General features: G+C 40.4%; 1 protein-coding gene across 5 annotated transcripts in view; it reads left to right on the top strand.

Annotated features, from left to right (window-relative positions):
• MYBPC1 (myosin binding protein C1) overlaps positions 1-25,637 on the top strand; it is a 94,889-nt gene that overhangs the window by 5,741 nt on the left and 63,511 nt on the right. For 3 of the 5 annotated variants that reach the window (XM_032645513.1, XM_032645511.1, XM_032645509.1), the window contains exons 2-4: positions 11,556-11,597; positions 14,448-14,489; positions 25,050-25,160. In XM_032645513.1, the coding sequence (XP_032501404.1) occupies positions 11,556-11,597; positions 14,448-14,489; positions 25,050-25,160 (195 nt within the window). Of the gene's footprint in view, positions 1-11,555; positions 11,598-14,447; positions 14,490-22,441; positions 22,481-23,271; positions 23,308-25,049; positions 25,161-25,637 lie in introns of all 5 variants that reach the window. The other 2 variants (XM_032645510.1, XM_032645512.1) reach the window with 2 other exon arrangements.

The following is a 25,637-nucleotide window of genomic DNA, read 5'->3' as shown; positions in this document are numbered from 1 at the left end:
GCACCCAGATCTCTTCTTCATGGATAGGCCCAGTTATAATTCACAAAGAGTATATTTGTTTTGGACAGCCACACAGATAGACAACAAGCCAAATTTCAGGATGTTCCCATGCAAGGGGCAGATTATTTATGCACTTTTACATGCATTTCCAGAGTGAAGTTTTAGATTCCATCTGATCGGGTCATGAAGTGGTTGATTTGGCAAAGAAAAAGACAAGGATCATTTAATCCCATGCCTGTTTTTTTCTCTAAAATGAGTTCCCAAGAAGTTAACCATAATCTGACTTTCATTATGACTTTCAAGTCTGAAATCCACTTTGATAAGACTTTTGCCTTTTTATGCTCCCTAGGAATCTTTTTATGGGCCAGTTTGGCACATCAGTACAATACCTCAAATTATGTTTAGTAATATGTCAGATGTTAGATTTTATAATTTTGTTTTCGTTTTTTGAATTGTACTTTAGATATTTACAAGAACTTAGGGCTCAAATTTTTCTTTTTTCTCCAAAATCATCCAGTTCTTCCTCTAAATCACATCAAATCTCTTTCTAAGTTCCTCAGGAATTCTTTGCTTGTAGCAGGTAATACCTTCTTCCTTCTATAGAATTTTATGTTTTGGAGCAGAATGTTCTGCTTATAACTAAGAATCACCTAATTACACAATTCTACAATTTAATTTCTCATTTTTTTTTAGTTACATGTCTTTAGACTTGTTCTGCATAGAGTATGTATTTTGGGGGTTTCCTCACGTATATTGAGTAATAGTCATCATTAAACATAGTGACATAAACAAAGTATACTATTCACAGAACGTTCTAGACTGTTCAAAGTCCAGCTGCACATGTATTGAGTTAGTTATACTTCATATGCCTCAGATTCTTCAGCTGTTAGATGTGAATAGTAATAGTACCTCTTTTTTTTTAATAAGAATTAAATGAGATAAATCTGGTGAAAAGCTCAGAATAAATCCTAGCATGTAATTAGAGCTCAAGTCTTTTCCTCTTAATGCAGCAAACTCAGAAATCTTGTCGGGCATAAGGCGTTAAATGTCTCACATTTAATATAAAATTTGAGGGCATTTCCACCCTCTTATCAGTCACTGTAAGGTATGTAGCAACCACTGTTCACCTCCTTACCTGCTATTAATATTTATCATACAGTCCCAGACAGCTGTGGTTATTCTCATAACCATCATCGCCACCATGACGAGTATTTCATTTTTTTAAAACTTGTGGTGAAATATCTTCGCTTTCACCCATGGAGGCTCAGATCAAATTAGAGGCCTACACTTCAGAGCCTCTGTTGTGTTCCCACTGAAATGTGTTGTGTCCAGCTGGGGGTCCCCAGTTGTTAGCCAGATGGTGATAACCATTGTGGGAGCATGGCCTTTCCCACTTAGATGAAGGAGTCACCCAGCACAGTTGAACATGTAACTGTATCCTCCACCAAAGGTTATAAGGCTTGGGTGTTGGGGACATTAAGATTTTTCTTCCCACCCGGGGTGCTATGGGCAGGTGGAGGTCTTCCTCTGGCCTGAACATTTCTGAGATAACCACATAAAAACTCTGCATGACCACATATGGATATGGTGGGTGATTGATTGAGTGGCTGTATTTACTGCTGTGGAATTTTATTTTTATGACCCCACCTGGCATCAGGCCTGTCCTTCCTCTATTTTTAAAAAGTCACCCAATGTGAGGCCTAGCAATGGCTTGGGGCAAGGCTTGTAAGGGATTTATTCTGATAAGCCTATAACCGCAGAAGAGTGGTATGATTGTAGGAATGGCCCACTCAGGAGCAGACCCCCAGGAAAGGCATACAAAGGGACTAAAGGGAGAAATCGTTAACGATTCAAATCACTTTTGCAAGAATTTCCTTTTGACCTGTGCTAAATTTTTAAGCTTCAATTTGAGTAAAGCTTCTTCTACACTATTGTTCACATCTGTGTCACCCGCCATCCTCATTTGATTCTTACTTTAAAACATGGCAAGAATAATGATAAACAGACTAGTCATCAGACCTTAGCAAAAGATCTCATTTTCATCCAGCTCCATGTTAAGAGTGAGAAGCTATTTGTTGCTGTGTAATAATAACCAGATTTTAATCCTCCTGTGTGGAATGACATCTTAAGTTAAAAACATGTATAATTAGAACGATGGAAGAACAAATTGACTAGGGAAGGGAAAAAACCCTGTGGTTTCAGGGAATTTCCATCAAGCTAAATAATGAGTCACTGAAAATTTACATACTTGATGTACAATTAGACTCCACTTATTCAGAACCTTAGAATATAGTCTTTGGTGATATTTGGGCACGGTAAATAAATATGGATTAAATTGATTGAATCAAATTCTGAATAGCTGGATTCGATAGATAGCTAATAGTTCATTTTGTTCTTGAACCTTATTATTTCAACCAATTTGGTTATCAACATGCCTCAAATGTATTTATTTTGAAAAACAAAGTACAGTGGATATAATTTAACTTTGTCATCAATTATAGATATATGTTATCTTACCACATGATATCCCGAGAGCTCAGATTATCTGCCTTTTTGTTAATGGGCCCAGATTGATTTGTATTTTGAATTTGTGTCCAACTTTTGACAGCTTTCCTGTTTCATCCCTTGCCAGGAGGCTGCTGTCTTCTTTAATTACTCTTACCAGTCAGTAAGTGAAGCTTCCCCCTTCTCTTCCCTCTGTTGTTTGCTTTGGATCCTAGCCAGGTCAATAATCTGGCTGAGTAGGGCTGCCCTACAGAGTACTGTATTTAAGGAGGCACTAATTCTCAGCATCGTGCAAATGCAAGGTCCGCACCTGAGTGTCAGTGCCTCCTTAAGTGTTGCTCCCTGGGCACCTGGCTCACCTCACCCTAGTTCCAGTTACAGGGCTGGGGACCTGGGGTTGGGGGGGAGGGTCTTCTCTTTGGAGTAAAGCATTTGAGCTCTTAGTGTACCAAGTAGGAGGAGCTTGAGACAACTCTTTTTGCTCTTCAGAAGCCCTTATAATTTGCTGGTCAGCAGCTGTTATGTGGATAAGTGAGGTTGCTAGATAGCTGAATTCTAAATAGGGGACGTGGTACTAGACAATATTACCCTTTTGTTCCTATTATTATGCACATCGGAAAATAAGTTACTGCCCTCCAAATCAGTTTATGGCTTTTATTTTGATTGCTTCATTCGTTTTATTAAGCAAGGCTACAGATTTTTCCTAAATGACGCATATGACATGAGTTGTTTTTTTTTTTAAGTGTACACACACAAAATAATTTTTTAAGAAGATTTACCATAAATTCTCAATGATTCTCAAATTTTTGGTCTCAGATCCATTGGCATTCAATAATTACTGAGGAAACTAAAAAGCATTTGTTTCTGTGCATTCTATCCTTCAATATTTACTGCATTTGAAATTAAAATTGATAAACTTTTAAAACTTAAGAGTACAAAACACATGTTCTATTCGCTGTCAGAGTGTTGGTGTCATCACGTATTATATATCCTCTGGAAAACTCCATTATATATCCTCTCAAAACTCCTGTTTGTGAGAGAATGTGAGTGAAAAAGGCATATAATGTCTTAGCATTATTATGAAAATAGTTTTGACCTCATGGACTCCTCAAAAAGGGCCTCAGGGGTTCTTGGGGATCCCAGACCATACTTTGAGAATCTCTGTGTATAACTCCCCCTTAAATCCCAAGGTGTAAGCTATCCTCCAGACCTGTAGGCTATAATGAATAGAACAAAATAAGTATATAACTGTGAAAACATTAAATTACACATTAATTTATGTCCAAAAATCTTTACCTCTGATGCATAAACAATATGGCCAGTATAAATGCGCTGCCATTTGTGTTTGCTAATTTTTTTGGTGAAACTTATGATTCATATAATCAAAACTTCTGTAAATGTTATGAATGTCCCCATGCAGACAATATTTTACATTAAAGCAGTTTCCATCGTGCTGTTATCTAGGCATATGAGAGAGAGGCTGTGACATGTACACAGTGCCAGACCTCACTATCAACAGGGGATACACCTGACAGTGTATATTGAATATTTAATCTAAAAGGGAAGATAACTTGCTATATTACGAAAAGTAACAAAACAAGCATTGGCCAGATAAAACCTTATTCACCATGATTTCACAATACATAAAGCATTCACATGTTTTATTTCAAACCAAGAACTTGAGAATAAGAAATAATAATTAGTAATAACATATAATTTTCTCCTGTACCCCAGATTACCAAAGGATAGTTATAGTATTTGTTTTATCCCAAAAAAAGTGACAAAAAGAAAGCCACGCACACACATATACACAAAGACGTATAATCCTACCACTCAATCATAACAACTGTTATTATGTTCTTATCTTTTCTATGCCTATATAGCATATTCATATGATGTAATTATGCTCTCCATGCTATTTAATGGCTAAACTGAATTGCACCTGGGGGCCCATAAAATAATTTTAAGTCAAACAACGTATTATTTGAGCAAGTGAGCCCATGAGAAGGAGAGAACTGGGTTTATCATATCATTTCAGTGTACAGACACAGAGGGAGAGGCAGGTTAATGCCTCCTAAAATTAAAAATTTTTTTCCCTTTGAGACTTCCCTGGTGGTGCAGTGGTTAAGAAGCCACCTGCCAATGCAGGGAACACAGCTTCCAGCCCTGGTCCAGGAAGATCCCACATGCCGCGGAGCATCTAAGCCCGTGCGCCACAACTACTGAGTCTGTGCTCTAGAGCCCATGAGCCACAACTACTGAGCCCACGTGCCACAACTATTGAAGCCCGCACGCCTAGAGCCCGTGCTCCACAGCAAGAAGCCACCGCAACGAGAAGCCCGCGCACTGCAAGGAAGAGTAGCTCCCACTCGCTGCAACTAGAGAAAGCCCGCATGCAGCAACGAAGACCCAATGCAGCCAAAAATTAATTAATTAATTTAAAAAAATTGTTAATTATAAAAAACAATAAAATAAAAAAATTAAAATTTTCCCCTTTAATTTACTGATCATGGAACACTTGATTATGGAAAATAAAAATGGACTGCATTGGAGGGAGCCAACCATTTATGGAGTGACCGGGTTCCTGGTCTTTCAGCAAAGCACGAAGTCCACTTATGGGCTGTCTATTTAAGTGGCCACCAGTGCCCGTCAGTTAGAATGCCCTGGCACTCACTGTGCAGGCCTGCCATTGGTGGCATACCTGTGCTTTTTACAGTAGGTGGTCATAGGAAAAATCCACCATAAATAGATCAAGCCCTTTGAAAGCATGTCAGCATTGCAGAGGGAAAGAAAGTCTATATCTGCGAATTAGAAAGGATCAAAGCACAGCCGCCCTTGCTGAAGTAGGAAAGAGTTAGCTTTAGTTGCTGATTCAGAATCTGGTTAATTTTTATGTTGTCCATGAAAATATTTCCTTGGGCTTAATTTTTCAAAGTATCCTGGTTTCTTTTTTTTATTATTATCATCCATAAAAAGTTTAAAAACAACAACTTATATAACCCTGCTTCTCGAGTCCATCCTGTTGGTCTGTTTTCCAACAGTGACAATGGGTGAGGACGGATGAGGGGGACAAGAAGCTAACTTAATTCACCTGGCAGAAAAGTCCCATGGAATTTGCCCTTTGGTTTTTTTTGTTGTTGTTTCTTTTTTTTTTTCGGTACGCGGGCCTCTCACTGTTGTGGCCTCTCCCGTTGCGGAGCACAGGCTCCGGACACGCAGACTCAGCGGCCATGGCTCACAGGCCCAGCTGCTCTGCGGCATGTGGGATCTTCCTGGACCAGGGCACGAACCCGTGTCCCCTGCATCGGCAGGCGGACTCTCAACCACTGCGCCACCAGGGAAGCCCAGCCCTTTGGTTTTTGAATAAGCAGGAGTATAGCAGGACCCCACCTCAATAGATACCTGTTAGCTCAGAATTTCAAGCTTTAGAGAGCTTCCCAAGGCCTTGTGCTTCCTGACACTTACAACATGGCGAAACTAGGTGACAGTGGAGTTGGCATGGTTGGCTGAGGGTTTTTGCTAAGACATCAAGCCCAGATTTTGAAAAAGGAGAATGCTTAGAAAGGCAAGTGGTGTTTTGAGGGCCAAAACTCCAGTCCTAATTGCTCTCCCCAAATAGAAGGCGTGCTGACAATAAGAAGAAATCTAAATGATGGGGTTGGGTGAGTGCCTGGGAGCGGTCAGCCAGCAGGAGGGTCACGAATGGGAGACATAGTATTCCCTGTGGGGAAGGCAGACGAAAAAAGCTGCCCTCGGAGTGCCAGGGGACGGTTCTTGATTTCTTGGCAGCGGGCAGAAGGGGCTTTCGTGCGGGTAGGAACGGCCTGCCAGTCAACTATATTTACAGAGCACCTGCTGTGCAGAATTTGAAAAGGAGGAGGAGACAGGCCTTGTCCTCAAGAAGCTTGTGATCAAAGAGAGAAGAGAAGTTCCCAAGTACTGTGAACGGTGTCATATTTGGAATGGGAGAGGATTTGATGACATGGAAGGCTCAGTCTGAGCATTCTCATTCAAAGTGTGGGTCGTGGACCCCCAGCATCAGCATCACCAGGGAGCCTGTTAAAAATGCAGAATCTGGAAGCCCGCCGCAGACCCCCAGAGTCGGAACCTGCACTGGACCAAATCCCTAGATGATTCGTCTCCCCATAGCAGTTTCAGAAGCACAAGAGGGGCTGTGGAGGTGCTAAGTCTCAAATGTTTTGAGAGAGAAAACCACCTGGCTTGGTAACTAAACTGATAGAAAAAGGCAGTTAATTTACCTGAGATTCTTTTTTTTTTTTTTTTAATATTTATTTATTTGGCCGCACCGGGTCTCAGTTGTGGCATGCAGGATCTTTGGTGTCGCGTGTGGACTCTTAGTTGCAGCATGTGAGATCCAGCTCCCTGACCAGGGATGGAACCCCAGCCCTCTTCCTTGGGAGCCCGGAACCTTAGCCACTGGACCACCAGGGAAGTCCCTACCTGTGAGATTCTTAAACACAAGCATCTCATCTTAACCAACTTTATAAACCCCACCCTTGTTAAATTCATAATGAGGCTCGATGAATTCTGGTTGCATGGGTGCTTCTTCTACAGTCCCTATTCAGTGGGGTACACTGGAAATTGTTGTGAATGAATGATTGTTATAGAGGCAGCTCACGGATTTGGGGGACATGCAGATGATTCTTAGAGGCGTGGGCAAAGCTGGGCATGACAGAGCCTGTCAGAGACAAACATGAGTGAGAGACATGCGTGAACAGTTATTTTAAGGCCAAAGTGGGGAATAGCTCAAGGCCCTGAGACTTACCCACAGTGGTTCATTTTCAGTCTAAGTCATGTGCTGCTTGGCCTTCACCACACCTGGTCCCCCGTCTCTCTCCAGATTTAGAACAGCTGGAATTCTTTGGCTCAGCTGCCTTGAAGCCTCTTGAGAGTTCATCTTCTTATCCTTTCTGTCCCACCAGGACTGATTGATTGATCAATGTATTTATATTGCATAAACTCTATAATGCATGTAGAACTCATCAAAATAATAACTATTACCATTTTACAGTAGGAGAGTGAGGGGCCTCCCTCCTCTGTTCATTTCCCAGATGCTTCCTCAGCCCCGACCCCAATTCCAAACATGTTCTAGCATGATGCAGCCCACAGACCTAGAAATAAGGCAAATCCCGGCAGGTAGCGTGTGAGAAAAGACTTGCGTGTCATTCTCCCAGGTTATGTCACAGTAAAATCGTGATCATAATGATGAGAACCATGAAAAGAGAGAGGAAGCACATATGATGTTTACCACATCCCCTGCCCCTGCAGGAACTCCTTCATTCCTGCCAACAGACCTTGAGATAGGCTTTGCTATTATTTCTATGACATAGATGAGGAAATTGAGGCATATTCCACTCCCCATTCCATAGGGCAACATCCAAATGAGACTCAGTGGCCATGACAATCAGACCGATCGATTCGGCAGGGAAAAATGCAGGAAAATCTCTGAAAAGCCCGTCAGCCCACTTCTGCCTCCACAAGCGTGAGCAGCTGAGAAGGGAAATGCAGCCCCAACCTGCAGAGGCCAGGTGCTGACTCTAGCCGACCTGGTTCCACCCTTCATGGGCGGTGGGACCCCACAGGGCCTCAGTTCCCATCTGCAAAGTGGGGACGGTGATAGTACTGACTGCATAGCATTGTAAGGATTTTAAGAACTAATATACACTAGGTCGTGCATGCCGTGGGTGCCCATACATGCTGGTTATTTATTTATTCCTTCACTGGCTGTCAAATAATGGCGATTCTATGATTTTAAGAAGGAAAAGTTGTGGCTCTGCCTCTTCACCAGGCAGGCAGGCAGGCATTTGCCTACTTGTATTTGTCGCAGCTCTCCTAGAAATGTAGCAGCATTAATACCCTATCATGTTTCTGTAGTTCTGACTATCTGATACAGTTGACTGTTAATGACGGATGTTCTGTGGATTCGTTGGAAGTGGAACTAAGCCCTTTAAATTCTCATTTTGGTCTGATTTGTTACATAGAACACTAGGGCTATAGACACCATGGAAATGAAGAATTCACATTCAGGGCACTTTACAGTTTCAGTGTCCAGCGAGGTTCTCTTTTATTCATTTGATTAGAATTCACCCTTGGCCTTTTTTTCCAAAACAGGATTTTAAGCAACCTCAGCTTCCCTTACAAAATGAGCCTTTGTTTCCAAAGATGCTGGGGAAGAATAGCCAATTTGATAGCTCACACACAGACACCAAAGAAACCCTTCGTAATTCTTTTCTGTCAATTCATTTCCCATTTAATATGGTTTCAGCAGTTAGAGGAAGTACCAGGGGGACAGGAAAGGAATGAAAGATCTGTGTTTTTGTTTAGTTGGGAGGGACAAGACATACAAATATATGGAGACAACTGGAAAATACTTTTAAAATAATTAGGAAATAAATAGTGTATCGTGAGGTGGCCCAGAATGCCTCCAGGATAAAGCACGGGAACAGAATGGAATAATCAGCTCTGAGAGTCTTAAGAGAAATGTCAAGAAGACAGACCAAGATTGCCAAAGACTAATAATGGTACTAGTTATTGCTGTAAATTATAGAGCTCTATCCTACATGCCAGGAACTGTGCTATGCATTTTACATAGGATTAGCACCCTAAGAGGTCGTTTATCTTGTTATCCTTATTTCACAGATGAGGACACCAAGATTGACAGAGATCAAGGAGTTGTTCCCAATTACACAACTCGTAAGGTGTAGTGTCAGGATTTGAACCTAGATCTGTCGGACACAATCACATGTAGAGGAAAAAACAGAAGGTCTGCTGGGGAGAAGATCACCACTCTTCTCAGTGGCAGGAAGGTCAGAAGGTGAACAGAGAAACCAACGCTAGAACAGGAGCCACTGGGGTCACTAGAAGAGGGAGAGGCAGGAGGTGCCTGTCAACAATGGCTTTGACCCTTAACCTGGAGAGTGTGGACCTAACCTAGTAGGTAACAGGGACCCTCTTGGGTAGAATAACAGGATGAAACACAGTGGTGGCATAAGTACACCTGCAGCTGTGGGAAAAGAGACTGGAAGGCAGAGAAACTTGTCTTAAAGGAACCAGGAGATGTCCATGGACATTGGATGACAATGGCCAAGTCCAAAAGATAGAGTGTCAAAAGATAGAAATAGGCTCCTTGCTCGCGGTATTCTGATACCTGTGTGTAGTCCCAGCTCACCCAAAGCCAAGAGGTCAATATGAGATCTCCATTGCTGCACTCAAATCTCTGAAAATAAAATGCTTTGACAGAGGGTTTCGTCTCCTGGTTGACACTGGCAGGAAAGATCCTTTCATGACGTGGCAAAGAAACGAAAGTTTCTGGTGTGCCATCTCCGGGACACTTGTGCTATCACCGTATCTTCAAACCACATCACACTGACCACATTATCTTCTGCCTGTCTGTTAGGTGATACGTCTTTTCTCCTTTGGTTAGATTCCCCCCCCACATTAGTAAATCGTAAATACTTGTTTATGATCATCTGAGTGAAAATACGGTGATCATGTATTTTTAAACAATAAATTGGAATTTGTACCCAGCACAAAAAATTAGTGATGAAAGAAGACATTGCTGTTTCCTGGCAGCCCTGCATCACTCCTCCCCTGATCGCTACTGCAGTGCAGGCTACTCTTCTGTCTTCCTCCCAGCCTGCCTAGACTAAAGCGGGGCACTTGGCCTGCGCAGTGATCACTCTCAGGCCAAACTACTTGTTTGTGAGGTATTGTCCTCTTTGCTTGGAAAGAGTCACTTGTGGAAAAAATGTGGAAATCCTAGATCGGACAAAGATAAAACTCCTGGGATCCCACAGTGTGTCTATTACTACAAAAACTTTTCTTTGATATTTACTTATCAAACAAAATATTTTTAAAAAGATCACCTTCAGGGCTTCCCTGGTGGCGCAGTGGTTGAGAGTCCGCCTGCCGATGCAGGGGACACAGGTTCGTGCTCCGGTCCGGGAAGATCCCACATGCCGCGGAGCGGCTGCGCCCGTGAGCCATGGCCGCTGAGGCTGCGCGCCCAGAGCCTGTGCTCCGTGGCGGGAGAGGCCACAACAGTGAGAGGCCCGCGTACCACACACACACAAAAAGATCACCTTGAATAACTGCCTCTTCCTGCCCTGGAGTAGTAGCAGCTGGCTCACATACCCATCACTAAGTCCCTGTTCTGGGCATCCATGGGGATTCAGCAGGGGAAATTCTATGCCCGTTGGTCATAGGATATGCCTTTAGCTACTTGGACATAGTATATTCTTTAAAAGAAGTTTCTTTGACAGACTTTACCACCAGACTGCTCTATAATCCTGGATATCCAAAGCCTAGGATAAAAACCTCAAAACCAGAGCTCTGAAACCTTTGCATAAGTGTAGGCGAAAATCTGCTCCAGGCATACAAACTTCCAGAAATGACTGTGACTGTGAAGGGGGTTGATTCTGTTTCACAGAACAGCATAGTGGTTCTGAACAGTGATTTGCCTTTGTAATAAAAGGAAACGCTGCAAAGCCAGAGGACTTTGGTCTCATTGTCATTTAGAAAGTATGTCTCATGAGGGCAGAATGGTGTCAGAGATGCTGTCCTGTCCTTGCACTCTGGGGAAAGTGGGGTCTCATTTACAGAGCACCTTAGGCTCTAGGGGACGTGCTTGGTACTCACTGTGTCTCATTTCGTCCTCACAGCAGCCCTATGCATATGAGATAGGTGTTGTGTCCATTTTTCCAGAGAAGGGAAACAGGCTCAATGCCATTAAATGCCCTGCCTGCTGCCGGAGGGGATAACTAAGTGGAAAGACGTCTGCACGCCCATTTTACCTGCGTTCTGTCCGTCACTAAACTCTGCCCCTCCTGGAAGTCCACATATCTTCAAACCACATTTAGATCCTCACCTCACACCATACACCAAAAGGCAGTGTGTCTTGAGTTGATGCTTTTCTTCTCGTCAGTGCAGAGAAGATGGCTGCCTGGAGATGAACAGAGCCTGGGGCTGTGGAAAAAATCTTTTCTCAGTATAAATGAGACTAACACTTCCATTACTCTTTACATTTCTAGAAAATGAAGTGCTGGCCCCAGCACCAGCTCCACCCCGGGAAGGTGAGTAAAAACATGGCCTTATATGTTTGGGCCGCAAATACAGAACATCCATCCCAGCATGAGTTGGCCTCCATTGAGGCTGTGAACTTTAACCCAACTCCCATGGAGAAGTTGGATGACCACAGTTCTTATAGGTTTGTAATAATAACCATACCTTGTGTTTATATAACTTTCTTATGTTAATCTGACTTGGATGGCACGTCATATACTTATAAGACCTTTGAAGTTATGCCAAAGTTGTTGTTACGCCCATGCTTTAGCATTGTGGAGGCTGAGTCTCCAAGGGGCTGAAGGATTCACGGTGATTTTTCACACATAACTAAAGGCAAACAAAGCCCACATCTTTCTTGTGAGAGTGGGGTGATCCTACCTCAGTCCTGGAAGATGAGCGGCCCTTTCCTTACTTGAACTATGTCACCATCAAGCACCTCCAGAAACTCCTAGGGGAGTTTCCAGGAAGGTTTGGTGGCCTCCAAGGCTGAACATCAGCGATAACTTCTCCAGTCCTTGTACCCTGTTGTCCAGCAGGGGGCAAAAGAAAAGCAAGCAATAAAGAGTTCCAGTGAACTCCTTGGCAGGTAGAGGTAGTGCCCAGCAACACGACAGGTAAAGCCTGCTTTTATATCCACCAACACCTAAGGAAGAGAACAGGATTAGAAGAATGGCAAGCCCAGGACTTCCCTGGTGGTGCAGTGGTTAAGAATCTGCCTGCCAATGCAGGGGACACGGGTTTGAGCCCTGGTCCAGGAAGATCCCACATGCTGCGGAGCAACTAAACCCGTGCGCCACAACTACTGAGCCCGCATGCCACAACTACTGAGCCCGCGTGCCACAAATACTGAAGCCCACGTGCTCTAGGGTCCATGTGCCGCAACTACTGAGCCCGTGTGATGCACCTACTGAAGCCTGCATGCCTAGAGCCTGTGCTCCACAACAAGAGAAGCCACCGCAATGAGAAGCCCACGCACCGCAACGAAGAGCAGCCCCTGCCCGCCGCAACTAGAGAAAGCCTGCATGCAGCAATGAAGACCCAATGCAGCCAGAAATTTAAAAAAAGAATGGCAAGCCCAAGTGGAATCTCCAGAATCATTTGTCTGCTCAGCCCCCCGGGTGGGGGCAACCAAAATTACATGCATTTTCCCACGAAGGCACCAAAGTGCCCTCTCTCGTCACTCTTCCTCCTAAACAAGATGAGAAACTGGCATCCATTCAAGTATTATTCACAGGATATTTACCATGTCTACACCTCTACTCTAACCCTTCAGAAGGATACAGAGCTACCTATCAGATACTTATTGATAGCTAGATGCAAACGTACTCTACCAGATGTAGTCGAGGAATTCTAAGTAGGAAATATTTCCCTGTATTCAGTTTGCTTACAGCCAAGTAGGAAATGAAATACAGCCCAGAGAACAATTAAGTAAGATACAAACACAATATTGAAACATCAGACACCACCGTAAGAACCTCACAAGGCGGTATGTGACTTAATGCAGGTTAGTTGAATTGACAATGTGGTGTGAAGCCAAGGGCTAGGAGGTCACCATAGATCAGTCCAGCCTGGGTGAAAGCAGGAATTGAATAAGGCTTCAGTTGCTGGTATTTTTGCCTGGAAATTCATAAAAGGATATGACGCTCTTCTGCTTTAGAGATTATTTTCGGGAGGGCAGTTTGAGAAATCTAACTGCTCAGAGGAATCCCCTCCGTCCAGCTAAGAATACTAGATTCACACACTCAAAATCCTTCCATAGTAAAGAAGAGTACTGTTGTGTGTTAAAATAAATGAAACAGGCTCAGTGCCATGTTCGTTCAAACAGGGACAAGTTCCAGTTTAGTTTTCTTTCAAACCCATGTAAGATGTGTGACATTCTTCTTAGGAACTTCTTTGGTGTGTTTTCTCCTTGCACATACAGATTTATTTTTTGCCAGCACTGAGGTCACTGAGACCCTGCAGGCCATTACTGACATAACCTTTCCCTTCTGCTCTTCAGATCAGCAGCTATCATTGGGCCACTATAAAGTTTCCCTTGTTACGCCACGTTTCATATTCATTATACAATACTGACCTCCTGTTCCTAAAACAAGTCTTCTTCCAAAGTCTGCTAAAATTATCCATATTAGTTCATTAAGATTCAGATGTTAGGGTTTCCCTGGTGGCACAGCAGTTAAGAATCTGCCTGCCAATGCAGGGCACACGGGTTCGAGCCCCGGTCCGGGAAGATCCCACATGCTGCGGAGCAACTAAGCCCGTGCGCCACAACTGCTGAGCCTGCGCTCTAGAGCTACTGAGCCACAACTACTGAAGCCCGTGCACCTAAAGCCCACGCACCGCAACAAGAGAAGCCACCGCAATGAGAAGCCTGCGCACCCCAAAGAAAAGTAGCCCCCGCTCACCGCAACTAGAGAAAAGCCCATGTGCAGCAATGAAGACCCAACGCAGCCATAAATAAATAAATAAATGAAAAAAAAAGAATGAGTTTAAAAAAAGAAGTCCCTTGTTGGGATCTAAAATGAAGTGATCTATATTTTATACTATTTCCATACCAGCATGTTATAATATGTTCCCAGCATAGCTAAGCTATTTTAACAAAATCTGTTACGTGTTTCCATGTATACTTTTCCCCAAAATGATCAGATTTGTTAACTACTTTTATTAAGTTTAACGTGACTCTACATTATAATTCCCCAATTTGTAATTCACGTGTAGCATAATAAAGGAGCATATAGCATCATTTGTGCTCTGTTCTGTTATTAATTTCCTCTCTCCCCACCTCCACCCCTGTTGCTCATCACACAATGAAATGCTTTCTTTAAGATACTTTTAAAAATGTGTTTGTACTTTCCACACAGAACCAAATAAAGAGAAGCAGGCCGGAACTTCACCAGCAAAAGGTGAGTTGGAGGGAGGGAAAGTGAGGCTGAATTCACCAAAGTTAGAAGCAGAAAGAGCTCAGTAATGATTGCCATGGAGGCCCATAGAATTCCTCTGCATTATCTTCAATCAGTGTGTATTAGAGGTCTTCCTTTGCATCTTATCTGCATAACCCAATCAGCATAATGACGAATGGTGCTTTGATCAGTTTTCATTACATTTTTAAAAGAAAAACAACAATGATAAAAATATCACAAGCAGTTGTTGAGATGCCAGCAAATTTATTTGTAGTTTCCAAGTTCCCATGTGCATGTGAAGGAAAAGATGTGTCTGGTCTTCTTGGGATTACACCAATTTGGAAAATTATCTTAATTACCCAGATTTTTTTTAATTTAATGTTTTCATGTTACTGTGTAAACGGTTCCAGGTTTCACTAGTAATTTTGAAAACTAGCATCTCATTTTGTAACATTTGTGTTCATGGAGATTTATATAATGATTTATATAGAGGGACAATATAATTTAAGCAAACATCACGTTATTCCGTATTGAATTGGAAACATTTGGTTCTGTCCTGTTATTCTATTTTCACTTATATGGAGGTAGTCCAGTTTTAGAAAATGAATAACCTTTATCATATACTTTTTATGGATCCATGAAATACTAATTCCTTTGTCTCCCCATGGAGGAAGTCATTGTCACTACTGACCATTGTCTTAAGTAAAGGAGCAGTAGTCTTCTATAGAAGAAAGTTTTCACAGAGGTAGACCTGACAGTTTTGCTTTGTATGTTTGTATCATCATTTAAAAAATTTATTTTTTATTTGTGCACTGAGTAACATAGTTTAGATTCTGGAATAACCCATTATTTCTTGACTACAATAAGACCTTTCTCTTTTTTTCTGGACACCACTCAAAAGCGTTAAGTATCTCTTTGTTCTTACTATGTCATATTTCATTAACTAATTCCTATGATATTTTTGTCTTCTATATATTAGTAAAATACTTTTTTTTTTCAGTACATTGGACCACTTTTCCTCAGCTAACTTGAATTTACAGCTCTCATAAATGAACACATAGTGTTAGTATACTTACTCTGTCCTTGACCTTCAGTGGCTCCGTGAATAGTAACATGAATGCTAATCCTGGCCACATGGGCCACAGTCTGAAGGTTATTTGCATATGGAATGCAAACAGTGCAAACTCCTAGAACTCCTTCCATGAGATGGGTTCAAGGAGGTTTGGACATCCTGGCTGAAGTCATTACAACATTCTTCTTTACAAGGCTGATGGCATACACCTCTGTTTCCAAATTTGGAAAGGCGCTTGGACCAGGCTGTAAGGCTCAACCAAACAGAGCAGACGATGTAATCCCAGAAGGCAAACTGTCAAAAGTTTAAACAAAGCCTGCGCCTGACCCTTAATCTGAAAATCATATTATATTTGTATGCTTAAATGCGAAAATGGCTTTTTGTAAGTTAAAATCAACCAACCAACCAGTCTACCAATCAACAAAAACCCTTTTCCTTACACAGAACACGATATGATGAAAGAGCAAGGTCAGATGACCAAGAAAGTCATCCTGAAATTAGTAGCATTTTTTTCCTGACATTTGCAGAAGTGAAACAAGGTCATGGCCACATGCAGTCATGTGCCCAGGTACATAAACTGCCATGTATGTATTTGTTCTACATGCCTAGAAAGCAAATCAATTTAGGATAGAAAGTGACATCCCTAAATAAAGAAGGTAGGTGGTGGAAGTTATTTCTAAATATACAATCCCCTTCAACCATTACTTACTTTCATCAAGGACAGGGAAGTTTCAAAGAAAATACCCAAGTGAAAAGTAGACACAGTAATCATTGCTATTATGAATAGCCCTGGTTGAGAAAGAATTCTTAATCAGCATAAACAAGATTGACAGGTGCAACAGAGCTGCCCTCCAGCTTACACTAGAATCCCTGTCCTCCACCCTCCCCCAACCCTCAGTCTATCTAATTGTGTTTTTTTTTGAAAGGAAAATTAATGTATAAGGAAAAAAGAAGAAGAAAGAAAGAAAAAGAAATTTACAGAACCATTCAAGTCAAGTGTCACTCCTTTGTGCATCTTTCCCCTGACCATCCTAACACACTTTCACTTCCCTTTCTTCCTCCTGCTTTTTCTTGGACTGATCGCTTCTGTCATGAAATCACCCTTCCCTTCACTTAATCCCATATTAATGTTTCACACCTTTTCCTAACACGTTATAAGCTTTGTGAGGGTCAGGCACTGTGCCTTAACACTCTTTGGGCTCCTTATTTCATTTCTTCCAGCAGCTGGCAGAGAGCTGCATATGGTGATCTCCTAATAAATACCTGTAGAATGAATGGTCAGTTGAATTTCCATGCTGGCTTAGCTGCTCATCATACAGACAGTGGTAATCTAGATAGATTTTCATTTCCATTTGCTGGGCAGGAGGGTTGCACATCCCATGCATACCTCTTAGTCATAATGTTTGGAATGGGATGCCAGTGCTGTGTATTGTAAGATCAGCTCACTTAATGCTATTGAAAATGGTCACGGCTGGATAGAACATTTTCAGCACTTCAGTTAGTGCCCTATCGAATTAGTTGACATATATTCAATTAATAGCTCCAAGACTCTCACTTTTAAGAACATCATGCATAGCCATGCAGCCTTAATATCTTTCCCAGATTGAATCATTCTGTGACAGGCTGGAAATGTTCTGAAAATTTTTTTGTAGCCGCAGAATGTTGTTTGGTTCTGATATCTATCTTACAAGTAGTGTTTGTGGTTAGATTTGCCAACTTTTCACACTTACTGAGAGTTTCTGGTAAACAGTTGATTTCTCAGGAAGGGGTTTATTGTTTGTTTATTTGCTCGTTTGCCTCTGGACTTGTCCATCCAGGTATCCTGTTCTCTAATACTGCCCACTTTGTCTTGGAGTTGAAATGACAGAGATGACAATAAAGAAATGGGTTTAACCAAACAGCAACATGAGAATTTAGATATGCAAATCCCTTTCAGAGCGATCATACTGAGAGATAATGTCCTTGAAAAAATAATGCTGCTGTGGCTTAGAATTCTTCCAGAATAATCACAGGTAGCAATTCAATGGAAAGCTAAGTATAGAGAATTTTCTATACCCTCAATGGAGCCAAAGGTCTGCCTTCTATTCTGATGTTCATTTATTCATCTCAAGTATTCACTGAGTGTTGGCTAAATGCCAGGGGCAGGTCTGGGTGCTGGGTCCTGCCCTCCTAGAGCCAACTTTAGGGAACTTTAGAGTAGAGAGCAACCATCAGCAGTGCATTTCAGCTTTGGAAGCAGACAATTGTCATGGAGGGCCATGGGTGGAGAATAATGTGGGTGCTCAAGTGGGATCATACCTTTTTTTTTGATCAACCAACACCATATGTGTGAACATAGGATAATGAGACTGAATCTCTTCTGTGCCTTAACAATTAGCCCTGTGGGATGTTTCAAAACTGGTCCTAGTAGTGGTTACATGTGTACTAGCGGCATTAGAATCAGAGAATACTCTGAAGATCAGTGCTCATTTTAATGCCTAAATTCTGATACATAAATTTTGATTTTCTTTTTTACTTATTTTTAAAGATGACTTTTTTTAAATTAATTGATTTTTTTATTTTTGGTCGCGTTGTGTCTTTGTTGCTGCGTATGGGCTTTCTCTAGTTGCGGCAAGCGGGGGCTTCTCTTGTTGTGGAGCACCGGCTCTAGGCGTGCAGGCTCAGTATTTGTGGCTTGGCGGGCTCTAGAGCGCAGGCTCTGTAGTTGTGGTGTGCGGGCTTAGTTCCTCCATGGCATGTGGATCTTCCGGGACCAGGGCTCAAACCCGTGTCCCCTGCACTGGCAGGTGGATTCTTCACCACTGTGCCACCAGGGAAGTCCCAATTTTTGATTTTTAATTTTGTAATTTATCAGTTTACAGTCGGTATATTTTTGGGTAAGCCCAATTGGGATAGTTACTGCCTCTTTTTATTTTCCTTCCAGAAAAATTACTGCCCTTAGTAATTGTTGCAATGGAAGTAAAAACTTACTTTCTTTTCCCAGGCATCATCACTAACATTGCCACAAACTATCACGAATGAACCCTGTGTGTATTAACGATCTCATAATTTGAGATGAACATTCTTTTGTCATGAATGTGGTTGTCAGATGAGGAAGTGAATCAGCAGAATTTCCAGCGAACTTCTCCTACATGCTATGATTTTTTTTAATTAAAAGAATGATTAAGTTTTTTCTTCATTTAGGTCCCTTTACATCTGCAATATCTTTATCTTGGTGCTTCTTACTAGCATGCTAAAATATTTTTGTGCCATTTTACCTTTAGGTATCAGACAATCAACCATCTACTAAAATGTCTCTGCTTTACCTGTGTATTCCAGCTACATGATTTCTTTGTAATGAACTTTGTTAAAAATTAATATCACTGTACTTCACAATTTTAAAACACAACGATTATAAAATACAACATTGATTTAATAGATTTGGGGGAGAAAAAAAACTCATTAAATAAACGTATTTATGGTAAGATGAATCCTGACTTCAGAAGCACCAAAGCATGGAGACATGTGTCTTCTCATTCAGAAAATATGATAAATTAATCAAATGCCTCACAGCATGTTGAATTAATGTTAGCTGTTTTTGTTATTGCCTTCTATATGTGGTTGTTTTTGTTGCTGTTATTATTTTGGTAACATATGCCAATATTTACTACAACTGATTGCTTGAGGAATTCATAAATTTGTCTACATCAAACAAGGTATTGTATCAGTATTTAACTGAGGTTTGTTTACAGTACATTTTAATTTTATATGCTTTTATTCTAAAATCTCAACAATTGTCCCAAGTATGTATACTTTAAAAATTGATTTAAAAAGGCAATTTAAGTCAGCCATAGGTAGAAGTTATTTTATGCCCAAGAGAGCTTGGAGATTTATAGGAATGTATACGTTCCACTGTCTCTGGCGTTCTCTCCCTCACATTCCAGATTTCCTTCTGTGGACCCCCCGAAAAATTCCAGGCTTGTAATATGAGACCAAGTTCTTTCCCTACTTTCCAGGTGTTCTTCATTGGGAACTTCTGTGTTGAAAGAATCATTTTTATGGTTTTATAAATGCTATTTTCCCATGACTTAAAGATACATTTTGGTAAATTTCCCTTCTACATAGCTAGGGAAGGTAGGTCTGTTGCTTTCGGTCCGTGGTGTCATGTAGGCCGTGTTCTAAAGAGCCAAAAATAGATGTTTAAGTTTTCATCATCACTATAGTCACTTTTAAATAGAAAACAAGAAAATATGACATATATTTTATTTTTTGTTTGAAAATGTTCTTTGTATGATGCCATGCCTTTCATATATGTGATGTTGGATCAGGCATAACCCAGAAGATTTGGATATTCAGTTTCCCTCCTAGCAGTAGAACCTTTCTATGGTAAATAAGAACAATTAAACCTCTCATTCTTAACCAACTCAACCAAATTCAACCAGGCAACTTTTCAAGTATTTGGGGTCAGAATCCCAACATCTTAGCTATATTTCCCAATCTAAGGGGATGGCAGGACCAAAACTACTTTTATTTATGTATTTATTTAAATATCAACATTTTGTTTTATTTCTATTTATTTTTAAAATTTGTATTTATTTATTTATTTTGGGCGTACTGTGCGGCTTGCAGGATCTCAGTTCCCGGACCAGGGATTGAACCCAGGCCACTGCAGTGAAAGCCCAGAATCCTAACCACTAGGCCACCAGGAAACTTCCCAAAACTACATTTAAAAGAAGGGAAACAATAAATGTTGCCCCTCGTCAACTGTATTTTTCTAGCACTTCAGTAAATTTGAAAATGCATGTACAATGACTCAAATATTGCCCACTGAGAAGTAATTACTGTTTGGAAATAATGTTGGATCATCTAGAGTATCTTTTATGATACTTTGAAGCACTGCTTTCATATGTGTTGTCTTAATAGTCTAAAATAGTTGTGTATGTCCCCCACATAGTCTTAACATTTAGTGGACTTTGAAACTACTCACCCATCGAATGTTTGCTTGAAAAATGGCTTCTCTTTTCACTTTAGTTTTATGAACGTGTGAGAACACTCTTTTCCCAATCATTTTGCATTCTAAACAATTAACTCAAGGGTTTATTAGGCACTGTGCACAAAGGAAACAACCACCAAACCTGTATAAAATGAAGTGTTCATCTGACTAAAAATGGTTCTAGTTTCTAGTTTCTATATAACAAAGGAAGCTCCTTTCTAGGATGTGGTTGAGTATTAAAACTTCATTTTCAAGAATTTTTACAGGACTTTAGATCAAGATTCTTTACATAGTTTAGTAAATAAAGGCCTTCAAATAGGTGTCAAGAATAAAATACTACATACTGAATTAAATGTATGGCAAATAAAATAGAAAAATTGCAAGGTATTTTATTTTTGGTTATGTAAAATTTTAATTGTTTAGCCGTCTTCTGAAATACAGAATTCCCCTAAGAGCTCAGAAATACCTATACTTCCCCAAATGCAAGATTTTGTGGAAAGTTCATGGACATTCCAGGAGAAAAGGATTCAAATGTGAACTAAGTTTGGGAAATGTTAATAGTGTATCATTTCTTATCTCCATCCCCAGTGCCAACACACACGAGCACACTGATGGTTTTGAGATATCCTTCGGTAAAAGCACACAAACAATACAATAAAACACAAGCATTTAACTTTATTTAGCCTAGCGTTTTGCAAGCTTCTTTGACCACAGAAAGCTTCCTCTGAAGAATCCCGAATCCCACAGTATCCAGTGAATCACCTCTTGGGTTCTGAAGATATGACGTTAAGGTTTTCTATATATTACATTAGTTATTTTGTTAAAAAGTAACAAGACATATCTCTGGTTGACAGTTTAAGAAATTTCAGACTAGTAAATAATATATGTTGTAAATATACTAATAGGTTATGCCTGTGCCCTTTTACCTCTTGTCAGAAATTTTTAGAGCACTTTTTAATTAACAGTCATGTGCATTTGTTTTCTGTATCCTATTTTATATAGTCATTTAAGTTCACATTTTGAAACCCGTAATTATGCTAATATTTTAACTACAAAGATTATTATTATTTACACTAACACTAGTCTTCATGCTTTGGGAGGGAAGAGGCAGAGGTTCAGATAACACCAAATACCTATTTAAGCATCTAAAATGTAAGACACTTTGAAATTTAGACATTTTAGAAAAGGGAATATTCAGTGTCTTTGCACAAACACTACAAGGCATCTTTTGAATTTTACAAATGGGTAAATATTTTACACATATATAAAATATTTGTAAATATTTTACAAATTGGTAAGTGTTTTTCAAATTATATTGGCCAACACCAATATAATCTGGGGAAAAAACAGATAAAGCCCCTGTAGTAATTATTGGTGAACTTAGTAAGTATGACAAATTGATTTATACTAGTTAATGTTGACTTTTGTCACCTAAATATAGAAGGGGAATTAATTATAAGGTTTTCTGGGGGTATTGAGTTCTCAAATTACATAAAAACATATGCTTTCATGTCTGTGTCCAAATGAATGTGGTATATGAATTATGCTGTCAGTGACTTTGGCTACAAAATAAGAACTCGAAAACCACCTCCATTGCTGATGTCATCAGGGTTAGATTTTTAGCATTAATTTTTTTTCCTAGCTTACAATTATATAAAACGTTTGCATAGAGTACCATTTTTAAAGCTACTTTCATTGGGATTACCCAACTCTCTCACCCTTTTACTTGTTTATTTTTCTCTTTTGCCTTAAATACTGAAGTCTAATCTTTCAGGTGGAAAGTCTTCTAAGGCTTAGTCATCAGTTAAGTGTTTTGTGTAGTTTCTCTTCTTTTGCAGATTTCTCTTTTCTCAGGATACTCGGGATGAAGTTCTTTTCTCCTTAACTTTTTATTCCTCTTTCTTATTTCAGATGAAGAGGAAGCCTCCCCGCCTGGTGCCCTGCCTCCAGGTTAGGATGACTCCAACCCCTTTCCCCACTCTGTAATTTATTACTAATTGACAGTAAAGATAATGAACCGACAGGGCACCTTGATGAGACAACGCTCAGAGCAGGGGACTCAGATCTTGCCAGTGCCAAACAGGGAAAATGTTGGCTTTAATGGCAATTTCTTTTTTTTAACATGAGAAACTTTTTAAAAAGAGGCTTTCTTTGTGTCTTTATTCCTGTCCTGCCCCTAGGTTCTTTGTGAAATAAATAAAAGTAGTAACTCTTGGGTATAAATTTTAGGGGCAAAAATGTCTTTCGGGGCTTCCCTGGTGGCGCAGTGGTTGAGAGTCCGCCTGCCGATGCAGGGGACACGGGTTCGTGCCCCGGTCTGGGAGGATCCCGCATGCCGCGGAGCGGCTGGGCCCGTGAGCCGTGGCCGCTGAGCCTGCGCGTCCGGAGCCTGTCCTCCGCAACGGGAGAGGCCACAACAGTGAGAGGCCCGCGTAACGCATAAAAAAAAAAAAAAAAAAAAAAAAAAAAATGTCTTTCATTTCCAGCTATATACTCTTTTCCCCTGTTCTTTAGATATTTGGATTTTTAAAAATTTTATTGTTACTTTTTAAATAAAACACATACTTTTTATAGACGTTTTCAAAATTAAAGCCCTACTGATTTTCCATCCAAGCCAACTTCTAGCTTTTTTTTCTCCCATCATGAAAGAGACAGGATTTGGGGGATCTGAGAAGGTTGAAGTCAGCACTCCATTTTCTCCCCCTACCCCTTGTATCATCCAGATCACGCTTTCCTTTCAGGTTCGGGTAGTCGGGCCCTGGAAAGAAAAGATTCAGGTGAGCACACACCAGAAGCAAGGCGTCCCGACCCCATCCTAATATAGTAATCACTAATGACCTCATTTCTTGAAGCTGTATTTGATTCTAATCTTGGTTTTATTCAGTTTGTAGCTTTTATAGCAATCTCTTATTACATTCCTCTGACTAGAAAACTAATGCATTGAGAAACAGTTAGTTTGCATGACACACACACACACACACACACACACACACACACACACACACACACACAAATTCAGGAATCTGGTCACATATACCACAGGTTCATTTGTTTCATTATCACTATCATTTTTAACATTTGGCAAATACACAGAGATGAAGAGACTTTTAAAATCACCATTCCTGGGATGTATCAACATTAGATAATAATTCATATTTTTATGGAAATTTACATACAGTTGAAAGAACACCTCCAAATTCTGCATGGAGCCACAATTCTGGATGGTTATTTATTTAGTCGTTCATTTAGTCATTCAACAAATTTGTTTGAGGGCCTACTATTATCCTGCTATGGGAGTCTTATGGGCCAGGCATTTTTGCAGACGCAGATATAGAAATGAACAAAACAAAAAAAATCTTTGTCCTCTTGTTCCAAACATTAATGGCCACTATTTGCTATTACTATGAACATTACAATTACACACAACATAACATTTTCACATCAATTTGGGTATTTTTTTAAATTGTGTAATCATGTGACTACATTGCCTCACTTCATCGTGAAAATGATGGCCTATGAATAGGAATACTAAGCATGGTTGATACATGGGAACTAAAATAACTAAATCTACATTTTCTCCTTTTCAAGGAACATTAACAGGTTGAGAGTTGGCAACCCACGCATTTTTCTTCCAGTTATTAAGTGGCTAAAATGGAACTTCTCTTCATTCAGTTCTCAGAGACAGGGGAACTTTCTACTGTTCTCTCTCCTACCCTCTTCATTGGAGTTGACTGCTGATTAATACCTTCTAAGCACCTGGAGTGAAAACTAGAAAATGCAAAATAAAGTTCATTTCCAGCTTGTCTGTCTTCATGGGAAAGCCTCAAAGGGTTTATTTTTCTTTCTGTTTTTCTAGCTTTTTTCTTCCCTTTCAAGACGCTCCTAGAATTCTTGAAATCTGTGCCTGCAGGTCATGATCTGTTACTTGTCAAACTATACAACCTAATAGAATTGTATATAACCCTATATACAATTCAAGAATCTATACAACCCTAATAGAATTATCTAGTCATACAACAGCGAGGCATCTAGAAATTCAAGGCCAGGCTTGTTTGTCTGACCTTTCCCACTTGAGCTGCAAACTGATCCATCCCTTTAGTCTTTTCCAACTCAGATGTTGTATAGACATGACGTTATAGCCAGTCACCTGGAAAAACAATGAGAGTACTGCTTTCATAGCCTGCCCACCATTATTTATCAGGGGACAGGCAGGATTGGGAAACAAAGGAAACTTGTCTGCCAGGAAAGAGTAACAACCTTCCTGAAAAGTTTTGCTATTTCTAGGAATTAGAAAATGTTCCTTGATCCCATCGTGGAAGAGATATCCCTGTAAGAATGGGAATCTGTCACTCTCTACTGATGGCTGTCGGGGAGGTGGATAGAAAGAAAGATGTTATATTTATCCAGGTTAATTAGACAAAGAGAAGCTTCAGCATTGACAAGAACAACAAACCCAGGTAAGTCTGCCCAAGAAGAACCTGGCCCTGGAATGATCCTTTTCCTCCTTTCTGCTCATTAGAATGGTCTGTTGGCGAATCACCATCAGGGGAGGACCAGGATAAGCAGACTGCCAACAATCAGCTGTCCACCCTGTTCGTGGAAAAGCCTCAAGGTGGAACAGTGAAAGTTGGTGAGTGCCAAGCATTAAATCCTGTGTTTTTTTTCAAATAAAGATGAAATTCACATAACATAAAATTAACCATTTCAAAGTGAATAATCAGTAGCTATTAGTACACTCAATGTTGTGCAGCCAAGTTCCCAAATATGTTCATCACCCCAAAAAGAAACCTTGTATCCCATTGAGAGTTATCCCTCATTCTCCCTCTAACCCCTGGCAACCACTAATCTGCTCTGTCTCTAAGAATTTCCCTATTCTGGATATTTAATATAAATGGAATCACAATAATATATGACCTTTTATGTCTGGCTTCTTTCACTTAGCATAATGTTTTCACGGTCTGTCCAAGTTGTGGCATGAATCAGTACTTCATTCCTTTTCATGGCTGAAAAGTATTCTATTGTATTATGTACTAAACCCTGCTTTTTATAACCTGAAAAAGTGAGCGACAGCTTTCATTTCAGTAACCCGTACACGTAGTAGTTGAGT

This window comes from Phocoena sinus, chromosome 10, assembly GCF_008692025.1.
Source record: "Phocoena sinus isolate mPhoSin1 chromosome 10, mPhoSin1.pri, whole genome shotgun sequence".
NCBI classification, from domain to species: Eukaryota; Metazoa; Chordata; class Mammalia; order Artiodactyla; family Phocoenidae; genus Phocoena; species Phocoena sinus.
The sequence above is the reverse complement of the archived record's forward strand: the minus strand, read 5'-3'. Positions and strand labels throughout refer to the sequence as shown.